Source organism: Myiozetetes cayanensis, unplaced genomic scaffold (assembly GCF_022539395.1).
Source record: "Myiozetetes cayanensis isolate MyiCay16 unplaced genomic scaffold, myiCay2020 scf307, whole genome shotgun sequence".
Classification (NCBI taxonomy): Eukaryota; Metazoa; Chordata; class Aves; order Passeriformes; family Tyrannidae; genus Myiozetetes; species Myiozetetes cayanensis.
The window spans coordinates 16,109-30,705 of NW_026087530.1; the positions used below are offsets into that span (position 1 = coordinate 16,109).

General features: G+C 45.8%; 1 protein-coding gene across 1 annotated transcript; it reads right to left on the bottom strand.

Moving 5' to 3' along the window:
* Window positions 1-5,484: 5,484 nt before the first annotated feature.
* LOC126645545 (olfactory receptor 14J1-like) lies at window positions 5,485-6,444 on the bottom strand. The gene has a single exon (XM_050326075.1). The coding sequence runs from the start codon at window positions 6,442-6,444 to the stop codon at window positions 5,485-5,487; it is 960 nt and encodes a 319-aa protein (XP_050182032.1).
* Window positions 6,445-14,597: the final 8,153 nt, after the last annotated feature.

Consider the following 14,597-nt stretch of genomic DNA (forward strand, 5'->3'; position numbering starts at 1 on the left):
CAGGCATTGCCAAGGACAGACAAAAGTCAGTTTGCCCAGTTTGATTTGGCCATGTAACCCACATGTTTTGTCTCGGGTTAATTTCTGTAATAGAGCCTGTAGTCAGACCAACAGTGAGTGTCAGCGCCACAGTGACCGTCGACACCACCAGCGACGGCATTCTGACTGCCACTGATCACTCTTCACAAACCGAGATCGTGGTACTTTGATCTGTTCTCCACAGCTACTATCCACAATAGCATACCTTTTTATCACCTGATTGCGGGCTGCCAAGCGAACAAATTGAAATATAATCACTGTAACTACGGAGTAAGAATACAATGCAGTCTTTGCAGACGTCTTGCTTCAGCTTCAGGCTCTACTGGGAATGGCTGAGTCATGCTCTAGCCACAGTTTTATCCAATTTGCTGGAACCCAGCAGGGTTCTTGATTATCTGTGGAAACACAAGCATAACCCTTCCTCCAGGTTAACAACATACATTGGTGTTTTTGTTTTTTGGGGGGTTTTTGGTTTTTTTTGTTTGTTTGGTTGGTTGGTTTGGTTTTGTTGTTTGTTTTTTTTTTTCACTGATTAAGGACAGGGTCATAAATCTGTACTAAAGGTTTGTGTATATTCTGATTTATATTTTGATCATGTGTAATGTGTAGTTGTACAGCTAACAAGTTATTATCCCTACTACGAGGATTAAGCCAATTTAATACATAAAGCATTTTATGCAAGAGTTCTGAAGGGGAGATATACTGCTTTTCCTTGTCTTCCATGATTGCCTCATCCTTGCTGTACTATATGTTTCAAAACTGTTGCTAATGCACTAGCACGTGCCTTGGCTTGAATGTTGGCTTTTTGCTGTTCTTCTTTGATGATTCATGCTCTTGAACAGGCCTCAATCCTATCTACCAAAGTGGCTGTTTTTGGTAAGGTAGCTATAAATTATTTACGTTGCTTGTTTGCATTAAGCATAGTCAGGTCTTTTCCGACTGCACCCTTAGCATGAGGGGTAAGATTAGGAGATGTTTTGATGGCTTCTTTTAGTCAATTAACAAATTCCATATATGGCTCATTGGGGTCTTGCATTATCTTACTATAAGGTGGCACTGGTTGTCCGATCTGTGGTACTTCCTTTACAGCTGCTAAAGCAAGGACCTGAGCTTGTTGTAATATAATTGGATGTGATGCAGCTTGCACATTAGGATTGGTAAACTGCCCTCGTCCTAAAAGCATGTCTTCAGTAGCAGCAGTTAACAGATCATTGGGTCCTCTACTCAGGTTTTCCACCTGAGCTATTCGCACCTTATTCTTCCATCTTTCAGAAAACAACAATTGTTGTGTAGGATCAAAAACATTTCTATCACAGCCTTGGTATCAGTTTGAGTTAGGACTTGGCTTTTGAAAAATTGTTCTAACATTTGTTGTATTTATTTGTTATCAAGTCCATATTGCATGATGGCACGTTGTGCTTCTCTAATTGTTTTCCAATCCAGGGGTGCCCATCATCTTTGTCCCAGCAGGTGTAATTACAGGGTAAGCAGTAATAGAAGAAGGCAGTGTATACCCTTCAAGGATTGCATGTTCAATCACACCCTTCCACTGATGTCCTAGTGAACAGTCAGGATCCAGTGGTGGTGGTGGTGGCTGATTAGGAGTGTTCCCACTTTTGACACTACATGTCACTGCCTGCTGCTGAAATCGTGGAGGATCCGTTAATCGTCGCATGCCTTGATATCGATCACTGCCCTGCTTTCTCATAGCCTTATATTCTTCTACCAGTTCTTCAGGAATTCCTCCATATCGGTCTCGAATATATTGATCTGCCTCTTGACGAGACATAGATCCATCTTCTATACACATTTCAGTCCATCTCAGGGTTCTCCTGATTTTTGCAATATCATCAGTCTTTTTATTTCCGCGTGTCTTGCTAGAAGACTGCTGAATGGGTTCTGTCTGAAGGGGTTCTGTTTTCTTTTCCACAGTTGCTGACTCCACTAAGTAATCCAAACTCTCTTTGATAGACCGCGCTGCTTTATCATACATTCTTTGAATTTTCCTGTTACTTGACTCAGCACACCAGTATGATGATCAGAGAACACAGTTTATTTGAAACAAGCAGCAGTCTTTTATACAATTTTCTAACAATACTCTTCTATCAGCTTTGTTTCTTTTACGTTCTTTATGTCCTTTCCCACTCTGATAGCTGGTACTGAGACCCTGTTTTCTATATTTAGTTTTGCTACTGTTTCTCTTGGTAGGTAGATCTTTCACATCCTGGTACCATCAGAAGGCAATTAGAACAACAGATCATGTTTTCACAATTGAAACATAAGATTATATTCTCATAGCAGCACATCCTTTAGTTATCAACATAAGATTATGTTCTCACAGCTGTAGAATATCCTCTATATTAGCACTAAAAATCCATACAAGGGACCTTTACACACTTGGATATTTATGTGTCCACACATCTCTGCCTGGGTATAGGTGTGAACTGATTGTGGTGTGAGTGTTGTTATTGTGAATCTATAATTCAGTCACTATAAAATTGTAGCAAATGCTATGGAATCACTTGATAACTGTTACTTCGTCAATAATTAAATGCTACTAATCTTCTTTGCCTCCTTATCTTTGTGTACAAATCCTTTGCAACCTGACCCTCTTGCATCCCAAGGCCTCTGTGTAAATCACTCCCTTTCATAGAAAAAATGTGTTTTTTTTTTTTTGACCTCCACTTTAAAATCTTTCTTCTTAGCTAAACTACAAAACAACTCCAATTAGCTGTTGAAGACTTGAAAACTTGGAGATAATTAAAAGAAGGAAAATAATTTGTTTTTCTCTATTTTAATGAGACCCACAGTGTGTTTAAAGAAAAGTCCACGGTTCTGAAGTACTTAGAGAAGACTGAAGAAGTTGCTCATGAAGTCAGACCCAAACTCCCAGTCCCTTGAAGCATTGCTGGGCCCCACTGAGGGCAGGCACTGACAAAGCCTCCCCAGGGACTCCTTCGAGCAGATCCTTGCAGGCCAGGAGTGCAGGTAGACAAAGGAAAGTTGCTTGTGGTGGCCTGAGGGGCAGAGGCAGCTGCCAGAGCCAAGGGCACAAAGGCCTGGGTGCCTTTGGGCCTTGCAGCCCTGCCAGAGCCCTTGGCCATCTCTGCTGCAGGCTGTGCTCCCCTGGCCCTGCTGCTCCTCTGGCCTTGCAGGCTGCACACACCCCTCCTGCTTTCCCACCCCCCTCCCAGCAGCATTTCTGGGCCCTCCCTGATGGCTCTGCTGTCCCCCAGCTCTGGCTGCTGCCATGGGCACTTGGCCTTCTTGGCTTGGATGCTGAGCCCCTGTGCCCCAGGACATCCCTGACAGAGCCCAGGCCCTTCTGCTGGGGGTCCCTGCAGAGCTGAGCAGATCCAGGTCACCTCCCATTGCTCTGCCAACCCCTTGGGGCTGCTCTGGGCCCTGCAGGTCCTTGCCCTGCTCCCAAGGGCTGTGGGGGTGCTTCATGGTCAGGGCTTGGGCTTTAGAGCTCAGGGTGGGGATTGGGCAGAACTTTGGCAGGTTTGTTGTTCTGCTGGCAGGGTCTGGTTCATGATTAGGGGAAGAGCTTTTTGGGCTGGGTCAGGTTTAAAGCTTGGCTTTTCATACTTGTAATAGAAGTTTGGAATTGAGGTGGGCATTGGAGAACAAATAAGAGTCTGGAGTTCTCCGTTTGGGCTTTGCCTTTGAAGTCAGGGTGTGGTTTAGATTTGAGCAGTGGATTCCTTTCAATGGGGGGGGCCAATAATTTTAGGTTGGGGCTACAAAGAAGTTACAAAGGGGTAAAGGTCCATTAGGAGTGTTTGCACAGTCACTGTTTCAGCACCCTCAGAATTACCTAAACCTGTTTTTACCTCATCAAATCTTTCCTCTCTGTTGGCCAAGCCCCTCCTTCCTTCCCAAAATATCTGATCCTTTTGTCCCAGTTCCTCCTGATCTCCCCCAAACTTTCATCTGGGTGGGCTCAGCTTTGGGGTGACCCTGTCAAACCTCAGGGAATCAAAGGAGCAATTATGGCACTGCAGGGCCTCATGGAAAGAAAGGAACACAGGGACACTGTGAAATCTTGTGGAACCAGGGAATCATTTCACATGTGGGGCCTTGTGGAAAAAAAGGAGCCGTGAAACCTTTTGGAACCTGATGGAACCAGGGAGCCCTTGTGGCTCTGTGGTACCTCATGGAAACAAAGAAACCCTGGGACACCGTGGAACCTCATGAAAGGAAGGGGCCACTGTGACACTACAGGGACCTTTTTGGAGCCAAGTGGACCTTGGGACAAAGGGGAACCCCCCAGAAACAAAGGGTCATTGTGACACCGAGAACACCTCATGGACTCAAGGGACCACTGTGACACTCCAGGGTCTTTTTGGAGCCAGAGGAACCCGGGGACACTGTGCAGCCTCCTGGAATCAAAGGGGCCACTTTGACATTGCAGGGCCTCATGGAAACAAAACCAAATACAGGCTTGTCCAGGTCCTGAGGGTGATTCAGAAGGGAGGCAGCAGTGATTTCTCCCTACAGACCCACCATTCCAATGGTCTCTCCCTACCCTGAAGGTTTCTGGCCATCAGGCTGTAGCTGAGGGGCTTGGTCAGGGCCATGAGGAGGGGGTAGAACAAGGGCTGTGTCCAACTATGCCAGGAGGGCTGTGCTGGGCAAGGAGGAGGAGGCTGCAGCAAACAGTGGCACTGGGGAGGGGAGAGGAGCAGGGGGAGAGACCTTGTGCCTGCCCACGCTGGGCAGGAGCTGCCCCAGGATGGCAGCTCTGAAGCACTCCCAGCATGTCCCTGGGAACAGCAGGGGAAGACTGGATTCAAAAATCAGGCTGGGAATGCAAAGAGCAGGAGTGTCCTGGTGTCACTGCAGGAGAGTTCCAGCCCTGCAGCAAGGGCACAGAAGAAGTGACCCAGTCCATGCAGTGCCCTCGGAAGATCCCACAGCATCCTGTAGATGCTGTCAGGGAGACCAGCTCTGCTTCACAAGTTCCCAGGGCCTGTCCCTGCCTGTGCTCAAAGAGCTCCCACCCCCCAGGACTGTACTCAGAGAGCACTCAGGCCTTCCAGCCAGAAAGGGGATCACAAGGACAGTGTGGAAGTGGAAAGAGCAACTCTGCAAAGCCCAAGCTCTGCTGCTCCCTGGCAGTGCTGCTGTGCTGGGATTCTTGTGCCCTTGCCCTTTGCAAATCCCCCCTGTCCTGCAGTGTGCTGTCCTTTAGGAACAGCTAAGAAGAAAAGTCTTGGACAAAGAAAGCACTTCAGGGTTCTTTATTTTGATTAAATACTCCGAGAGTACAATTCATCATTTATACATTTCTGGGTCAAATTCAATGAGTAGACACTAAATTAGAAGGCAGATGCATAATAATATTTCATTGTACAGAAAATTATTGCAAGAAGAACCCGATGACCTCCACGAAAAACCTGAGCAGAAAGGCTGGGCCATTAAGGACTCCCCTTCTGAATGCTACACACCAGAAGACAGGCACTTTATGGCTCCTGAAAAGCATCCAGTCATCATTTTCCTTATGGCATCCTTGAGCTCCTGGTTCCTCAGGCTGTAGATGAGGGGGTTCACTGTTGGAGGCACCATTGAGTAGAGAACTGACAGGGTCAGATCCAGGGATGGGGAGGAGATGAAAGGGGGCTTCAGGTAGGCAAAGAATGAGGTGCTGATAACAATAGAGACCACGGCCAGGTGAGGGAGGCACGTGGAAAAGGCTTTGTGCCATCCCTGTTTAGAGGGGATCCTCAGCACAACCCTGAAGATCTGCACATAAGAGAAAACAATGAAAATGAAACAACCAAACACTAAAGAGGCAGTAACCACAATGAGCCCAATTTCCCTGAGGTAGCCTGAGTGTGAGCAGGAGAGCTTGAGGATCTGAGGGATTTCACAGAAGAACTGGCCCAGGGCATTGCCCTGGCACAGGGGCAGGGAAAATGTATTGGCTGTGTGCAGCAGAGCATTGAGAAACCCAGAGGCCCAGGCAGCTGCTGCCATGTGGGCACAAGCTCTGCTGCCCAGGAGGGTCCCGTAGTGCAGGGGTTTGCAGATGGCAACGTAGCGGTCGTAGCACATGATGGTCAGGAGGGAAAACTCTATTCCGAGGAAGAATATGAGGAGAAAAACCTGTGCAGCACATCCTGTGTAGGAGATTGTCCTGGTGTCCCAGAGGGAGCTGTGCATGGCTTTGGGCACAGTGGTGCAGATGCAGCCCAGGTCTGTGAGGGAGAGGTGCAGCAGGAAGAAGTCCCTGGGGGTGTGCAGGTGCTGGTCGCAGGCTACGGCGCTGAGGATGAGGCCATTGCCCAGGAGGGCAGCCAGGGAGATGCCCAGGAAGAGCCAGAAGTGCAGCAGCTGCAGCTCTCGCCTGTCTGAGAATGCCAGGAGCAGGAACTGGCCCATGGAGCTGCTGTTGGGCATTTGCTGTTCCTTAGCACAGGGTCTGTTCTGAGAAGGAAAGCACAGGGAACAATTAAGACAGTCCCCTCTCAGCAAAGTCAGTGCAGTTTGCAGGGCAGTCTCATCCAGGTAAAGGCATTTCTTTTCTCTGCTTTGTGCTCTCTCAGGCTCCTGTGAGGGGCAGGAGCTCTGCCCATGTGCTGCCAAGGACTCAGCTTTGCTCTGCTGCAGTGCAGACATGGAGCTGCTTTGTGACAGCTCTCATGATCACAGGGGATGTCACATGGAAGCCAGCTTGGATGGAAAAGTTAAATTCCTGTACTGTTGTCTTGGAGCAATTTGAGCTGCAGAAGGGAGCCAGTGTATCCTTAAAATAATTTTGACTGGGTTGTTTGGTTTCAGTTACAACACCTGGGGGGTGTTTTTTAGGGGCAAATTTTTCTGATTCCAAATCTGAAGAGTGTTTAGATAGGACAGGCAGAAGGGTTGAGCTCTCTGTTGCTCTTTGCAGAGCCAGAAGAGCTGCAGTGCCTGTCAGCCTGTTTGCCATCTGCCCTGCACTGTGCCTTGTGCTGCCTTGAAGATGACTTCACACACAGAGGAGTCTTTACAAACCCCCAATACCTGTGCTGAGAGCAGGGCAGGGCTGCTTGAAAGGGCAGCTCTGTGCAGGGTCCCCTGTGCCAGCCCAGAGCTGCAGCTGTGCTGGACACAGCAGGACAGGAGCCCTCCCGCAGGGAAGCCAAGGGCTGCCCCAGGACAGTGCCCACCCCCAGGGGAAGGTTCAGCACTGCCCAGGATCCTGGGCTCATTTCTGAGACTGCCTGAAATATTCACCTCGCAGAGTAAAAGGGTTGGAATTTCAGTGCAGCCTCCTGAGCTGAGAGAACAATGTCTGTGCTGCAATGCCTAAGCAGCAAACACACAGCAGCACTAATTCCTTTCCTGGAGCCCCTGTCTTTTCTGAGCTGTGCCAAAAATTCCTCATTAAATATTCTGTAGTGGTGTGGAGCTGTGAGCAGGTCTGAGCCTGCAACAGCAAGACATGGAAAAGATCCTCCCTCCCCTGCCAGGTTTGCTCCTTGGCCAGAGCCCTCCTGCCCCAGCCCTGGGAGCAGCTCTCCAGGCCGGCTGGGCTACCCCTGGCAGGCAGCAGAGTCCCTGCCCAGCACAGCGCCCTGGGCTGCAGGACCCTGCTCTGCCCCACAGCCCTGGGCACCCCTGGCTGCACCCCCGGTTTCACAGTGCTTCCCAACTGCCCCCAAACAGCCCCTCCTCCCCCATCCCATCAGCTGGGGCTGGACCAGCTTGAGCAGATGCCTCCAGGAGCTGCCCCTGCAATGCCCTGCAGCCACAGACTCACCGTGTGCAGCCCTGCCAAGATTCCTCCTGCAGGGAGCTCTCAGCCCTCCTGCCAGTGCTGAGCCCCTTTCAGCTCTGCCTGTGCCCTGCTGGTGTCCCTGAGCTGCCCTGGCAGAGCCCTCAGCCCTGCTGGGCTGTGCAGAGGAGCTGCTCCTGGGCAGAGCTGTCTCTTTGAAGCTCTTCTTGGTTGCCAGGAGCTCCCTGTGTGCCAGGAGCCCGGCCCAGCTCAGCAGCACAGTAACAACCCCAGGCATTTCATCACCCTTGGGGGCTTTGGGGTTATTTACATGAGACTCAATCCATAAGAACAAATTCAAACAACTTCTCAAGAAGGCCAAGTGAGATTGAAACACTAAAGTTTCTTGCAGTGTTAATGAGTCTCACTGAGGGACACAACTGAGAACGTGTCCCCAGGTTCCAGTTGGAGCAGAAAACTGCAGACAGTGATGACAAGGATGGACAAGCAAGGCAAAGGTGGCTCTGAAGCTGAATAGGCATTGACTTGTTTCCTTAATCCAAAGGACCAAGGCCTTGAAGCCACTCAAATGAAGCCAGGCTTCAAGAAACAAGAAGTTAAAACACAAAAATGTAAAGCACTACAGGAAAGCTTAGCATTAGGAAACCACGGAGATAATAAATTATCTGAGGGAACAGAACATGTTGATAAAAAGGATACTAAAACCATAAGATAACACAAAACAAGGAGATAGTAGCATCAGCAGATTTAGGATGGGCCAAGGTTACCAAGACCCTGCCAACATCACAAGGAAACTACCCAAATTAGGAAAGATTTGAGGAAAGTTCAAAAGTTTACACCGAGGAAGACCAACCAGACGACCACCTCCTCTGATGAAGGCTCCGGATCTCCCACCTCTAAACCTCCCCAAATTGAAGACTCCGCCCAGACTCCGCCTATATATGAATATTACGAGTAGATGTTGCAATGTAATGAATATACATGTATAATGATGTAATACCTACTCAGAAATTGTATAAAAGAACTGCACTAATTGTTAACGACGGAGCTCTTTGCCCAGGGTGACCTGGAGGGCTCCCCAACGCGTTGCTAATAAAATACCTCCTGCTTTGAGCATGAAACTTTGTCTCTAAAGCAGTTTCTCTGTGCTTCTTTGGGGCAAATTCAGTATCATTTTTGGCGAAGCCAGGCAGGAGGTGGTAGTCCGCCCGAGCCAAAGCCCAGGGGCCAGGGACTCTCTGGACCCTCCGACGGAACCTTTGTCGTTAAGAGACTCCCAGACCCCTCGGACTTACGCACAACGGTGGACAAGATCTCCTGCTTCAAATTAAGAGGTATTTTACTTTATACATTTTTGGAATCAAAGCGCTTTGTTAGGACGGGGTAAGACATTACCGCCCGAAGGGAAAGCCGAGGGGACGCCCTGGCATTAATCCCAGCTGGGTTACAGGCCCAGGTATAGAGAAGAGCAGGTTAGAGTCCTGTCAAAGCTGGGTTAGAGGCCCAGGTATAGAAAAGAGCAGGTTAGAGTCCTGCCAAAGCTGGGTTAGAGGCCCAGGTATAGAGAAGAGCAGGTTAGAGTCCTGCCAAAGCTGGGTTAGAGGCCCAGGTATAGAAAAGAGCAGGTTAGAGTCCTGCCAAAGCTGGGTTAGAGGCCCAGGTATAAAGAAGAGCAGGTTAGAGTCCTGCTGAAACTATATCTTGTGTGTTCTTCTTTTACTATGGTTCGTTTTTGTTTTGTGTGAAGTTTTTGTTTTGTGTGAAACCTTGCTGAGATTGCAATATGTTTAAAGTTGCACTTTAAGGGTTAAGGATACGGACGGTTTTCAGCTAAGAACAGTTTTTAACTAATCTGGGATTGTTTCCAAGGTCCGGGAGTGTTTCCAATAATTTCTCTTGAGAGAGAGAGTTTTTGGAATGCAGAGAATCTCTTATTAACATGTCGCTTAAAATTTAAAGGTATAGAGAAGAGTTCTGCTTATTTTTGTCTATTGTCTGTAAAGAGTTTTGTAAAGAAGTGCACTTTGTAAGACGTCTTACAATTTTATATAAGAGAGGATAATACATGCAATCTCATAAAAGTGAATAAGTTGCTGACCGCGCACCTGAATCCTAAGATAAAAATCTGTCCTTTCTGTAATTGCTCACTTTACGTTACAGCTCGGTGTAATAATTGCGGAAATATAATCGAGTACTCACCTTATACTGTATACGGTGTAGAGCAAATCAAGGTTCGGTGAGGACTAAGTGGGTGAGATTTTACTGTCGAAACACTCATAGGCAAGGGTCTGTAACACCTTGGCTGTAGTATCTGTAAACAATATATCTTCTAGCTTGCAGCAGTGTCCTGTGACTTTGTGATAACGCAGACTAAATACCCGGTAGCAAAATCTCACGGTCTTACTTGGTAAAGCAGTCTGCTCAAATACAAACCAGAAGGTAGGAACGTTTTATAAAAAGTGTGCATGTGTGAATGAGAGTGACTGAGACGCAGCATCGCTGCGAAGCTAACGGGAGTCCCGATCTGCGGTTCCTGTTCTTCGCAAGAAGCCAGGCCAGAGACGGACGAAGCGATTGAAAATTGTGTGCATGAAGTGTTAACACTGAAGCAGGGAGGGTTAATCGAAACACTTTTACTGTAAAGAGCCCCCCTTACCCCTTGTATTTCGTTCACTGTAAGCTGGACTTTTGGAAGAAGGCAATGTGCTGTACTAAGAGCATTAGACCTTAAAGGAACCACGGCAAACACTAAACAAAGAACTCAACACACATAAATCTCATCCAGAGGAGCCAAGGTAGACATTTGAATAGGTAAAGTAGGCCTAGAGCCAAGGTTTTCTTCAAACCTGGATGATCAGAACACAGAACAATGGATATAACAAAAGGTCACGGATGTCACCCGAGGAAGATGAGTAAAATGCAGACCCCAGGATGAAGGCAAGACCGGAAATACCCTAATTTATTCCTCAAAATAGATACCTCACCTCAGTCTCCACCCCAACTCCACCTGCTATGAATATTGTAATCTAATGATGTAATAATATGAATATGCATGTGATTATGTTGTAATCATGATTAGAAACTGTATAAATTGCTTGTTTTTACTGAACCACTTCAGAGCTTTTGTCCAGCCTGAGCTGGAAGCTACCCCGACGTCGTTAATTCAATAAATACCTGCTGTTTATGGGCTCAAAATTCTGCCTTTAAGCAGTCCTTTTTTTTTACCTGCCTTTTTTTGGGCATCAATTTGGCGAGCCAGGCAGGAGATTCGGATCCATCCGCTGCAGAGCCCATCGGAGGTCAGGACCCCTTTCCCAGGCGTTGAGGTAAGCTTTTACCTATAAAAGGGGGGGCTCCTGCCTCCGCTGGATTCTCACGGGCTGGACAAGAACCTCTTAATTTAAAAAGAAAGGTATTTATTCTGGTTCTTCTGGGTTACACCAGTGTCTGTTGTAAAGTGCCCCATTGCCAATGCAGGACGCTGCGATAAGGCAAGGCACTCCGTAAAGAAGGACGCTTCTTTCGGTCTGTACTGGTTATGTTTGGCTAAGCGCGTAGCTGAACATCTGTTTGGGAAAAATTGAGAAGTCGGTATCTCAATAGTTTCCTTCTGGTTTCTGGTTTAAATAAGGCCTTCTGGTTTCTGGTTTAAATAAGACCTTCTGGTTTCTGGTTTTAATAAGACCTTCTGGTTTCTGGTTAAATAAGGCCTTCTGGTTTCTGGTTTAAATAAGACCTTCTGGTTTCTGGTTTAAATAAGGCCTTCTGGTTTCTGGTTAAATAAGGCCTTCTGGTTTCTGGTTTAATAAGACCTTCTGGTTTCTGGTTTATTAATATGGGAAATACTCAAGGGAAAGTAATGGACCCCAGGACCCCATTAGGATGCATATTAAAACATTGGAAAGAATTAGGTGGGATTCCTGGTGGAAATTTAAGTAAGAGAACCCTACTTAAATATTCACAAAATTGGTGGCCATTGTGTAAATTAGATGATGGTGATAAATGGCCGTCAAATGGAACCTTAAATTATAATACTTTGTTACAACTTATGTTGTTTCTTCGTAGACATGACAAGTGGCATGAAGTAATTTATTGTGATTTATTCTTCACCTTGAAAAACAAGCCAAAGTGGCAAAAAGATTATGGAATAAATGTAGCACCCCAGGATCCCCTCGTGTTAGCCCTTGAGCAAGATCAGAAAAATCACAAAGAAAAACAGTGTTCTGTGATGCCTGTAACATTGGTGAGAGGTGCCTTAATTTAAGGAAAAATAGTGATCAAGAAAGCTTAATCAGTCTCACCGACTTACAACCATTTGCCCCACCCATAAAGGAGGACACTGGGGACAGTAGATTGGAGTCTTTTTTCAAAAAAAGAGAAAGCACTCCTAAAGGGAAAGTAAAAGGAAAGGACATGCCAGATTTAGAACAGGGAAAAGATAAGGTAAAAGTTAGTTCATCAGCACCAGGAATGGATGACCCTGACGAAGGTACAAGCCACGCATATTATACTAGGGCAGCAGAGCGAAAAGCCAGGGAAAAAGAGGAACAGAGAGCCAAAGAAATAGAGGAGAAAAAAGATCAGGAAATAGAAAAACAAAAGGCTGAGGGATTAGAAGGACAAGAAATTAAAGAATTAGAAAAAGGTAAGGCCGAAGATAAAACAAAAGGAACACTTACTATTGCTCCTCTCCGTCAAGTAATGCCAATAGTAGGAGAGCAGTCGAGAGTCAAAATACCGTTCACAACCAGTGATTTAAATAGTTGGAGGGAAGAGGCTAAATACCTCAGGAAAAATCCAGAAGGGGTTGGTAAAAGGTTTGAATTAATTGCAAGGAACTTAGATGTAGACTGGGAAGATATAGATCTTATGTTGTCAGAACTAACAGAAACAGAGAAAGAACTTGTCTTAAAGACAGGAAAAACACATGCTGCTTTGCTACCAGGGAATGTTGGAGAAATATTCCCTACAGAGAACCCAAAGTGGGATCCAAATGATACAATTCAGTATGATTTACTAGTACAATATAGAAAATTAATTGCTTTAGGCTTACGACATGCAATTCCTAAAGCAATAAACTGGGCAGCCTTGTATGATGTGAGACAGGGACGAGACGAGACCCCCTCAGATTTCTTAGAGAGACTCAGAGCTGCAATGAGGCAATACACCCCCTTGGACCCTGCATCAGAGACTGGGAAACAACAGTTACTAGGATTACTTATGGGGCAAAGCAATCCAGATATTAGGAAGAGATTGCAAAAGCTAGAACATCCAGCAGATAAAGATCTAGAAATACTGATGAATGAAGCATGGAAAGTATACAATAACAGAGAACAAGAAGAAAAGAAAAGAGAGGATAAAAGGCTTGCCAAAGCTGTAATCATAGCAATGACAACACATAAATCAAAACACCCAGGTTCAAACTCACACAATATTAATAAGAACCGTAGCAAACTTAAGACAGAAAAGGGTTCAGCTCCTCGACAGAGAAAATTCGAGTCAGACCAGTGTGCATATTGCCTTCAGAGGGGGCATTGGAAAAGAGAATGTCCTAAAAAGAAGGAGGAAAAAGCTGTCATTGCCCTTCAGGGTAGTGACTGAAGTGGACCGGTGGGCAGACCCCTGGCTGACCCACTGGTTAAATTAGAACTAGGGGAAAATGAAAAAGAAATGGACTTTTTAATTGACACTGGAGCTACATTTTCAGTTTTAAATCAGGAATTAGTCCCAAAAAGTGATGAATTTATTCAAGTAATGGGAGCTACAGGCCAATCAGAAAAAGCTTTCTTTCTGAAACCCCTAAAATATAAAATTGGAAAACAAATGGGGATTCATCAATTTTTATATTTGCCTAATTCTCCAAAACCCCTTTTAGGTAGAGACTTACTAGAAAACCTGGGAGCTGTAATAAAGTTTAATAACAATAAGGTGGAATTCCAGGTAAATGAAGATCGATTTATAATGGCTTTAAGCCTAACTGTCAGCTGTGTAAAATCGAAACCAAACGATCACTACTGTTAAACGAATAATGAGGGAAGCTTATCCACTAGTATGGGCAACTGATATCCCTGGAAAATCAAAACAGGCAGCCCCAGTAATCATAGAATTAAAACCAGGAGCAAAATCGGTGCACAAGAAACAATATCCATTGAGGCTTGAAGACAGAAAGGGGATTGAACCCATAATAGAAAAATTTTTAGAACTGGGATTATTAAGAGAATGCGAATCAGAATACAATACACCAATTTTACCAGTTAAGAAACCGAATGGAACATATAGACTAGTACAGGATTTAAGGGCAGTAAATAAAATCACAAAAACCCTACACCCAGTGGTGGCAAACCCTTATACTCTCCTAACAAGATTAAAGAATAACCTAATTTGGTTTACAGTATTAGACTTGAAGGATGCATTCTTCTGCCTTGCCTTAGCCCCAGAAAGCCAGGACATTTTTGCCTTTGAATGGGAATCTGTTAACAAAGGTAGAAAAACTCAGCTGACTTGGAAAGTCTTATCTCAGGGATTCAAAAACAGTCCCACAATATTTGGAAATCAATTATCTAAGGAATTGGATCAATGGGAGTGGCCACAGGGAGAGGGTGTTCTACAATACGTAGATGATTTACTCATAGCAACTGAAACTGAAGAAGAATGTATAGAATGGACAATTGCATTGTTGAATTTCTTGGGATTAAATGGATATCGAGTTTCCCAACAGAAAGCCCAACTGGTGCAAGAAAGAGTGATATACCTGGGATACGAGATCTCTGCAGGACAACGATCTCTGGGAACGGAAAGGAAAGAAGCCATCTGCCAGATGCCCAGACCAGAAACG

Coding starts and splice junctions, on each gene's coding strand:
- LOC126645545 (XM_050326075.1), bottom strand. CDS start 6,444: ATGCCCAACAGCAGCTCCATGGGCCAGTTCCTGCTCCTGGCATTCTCA.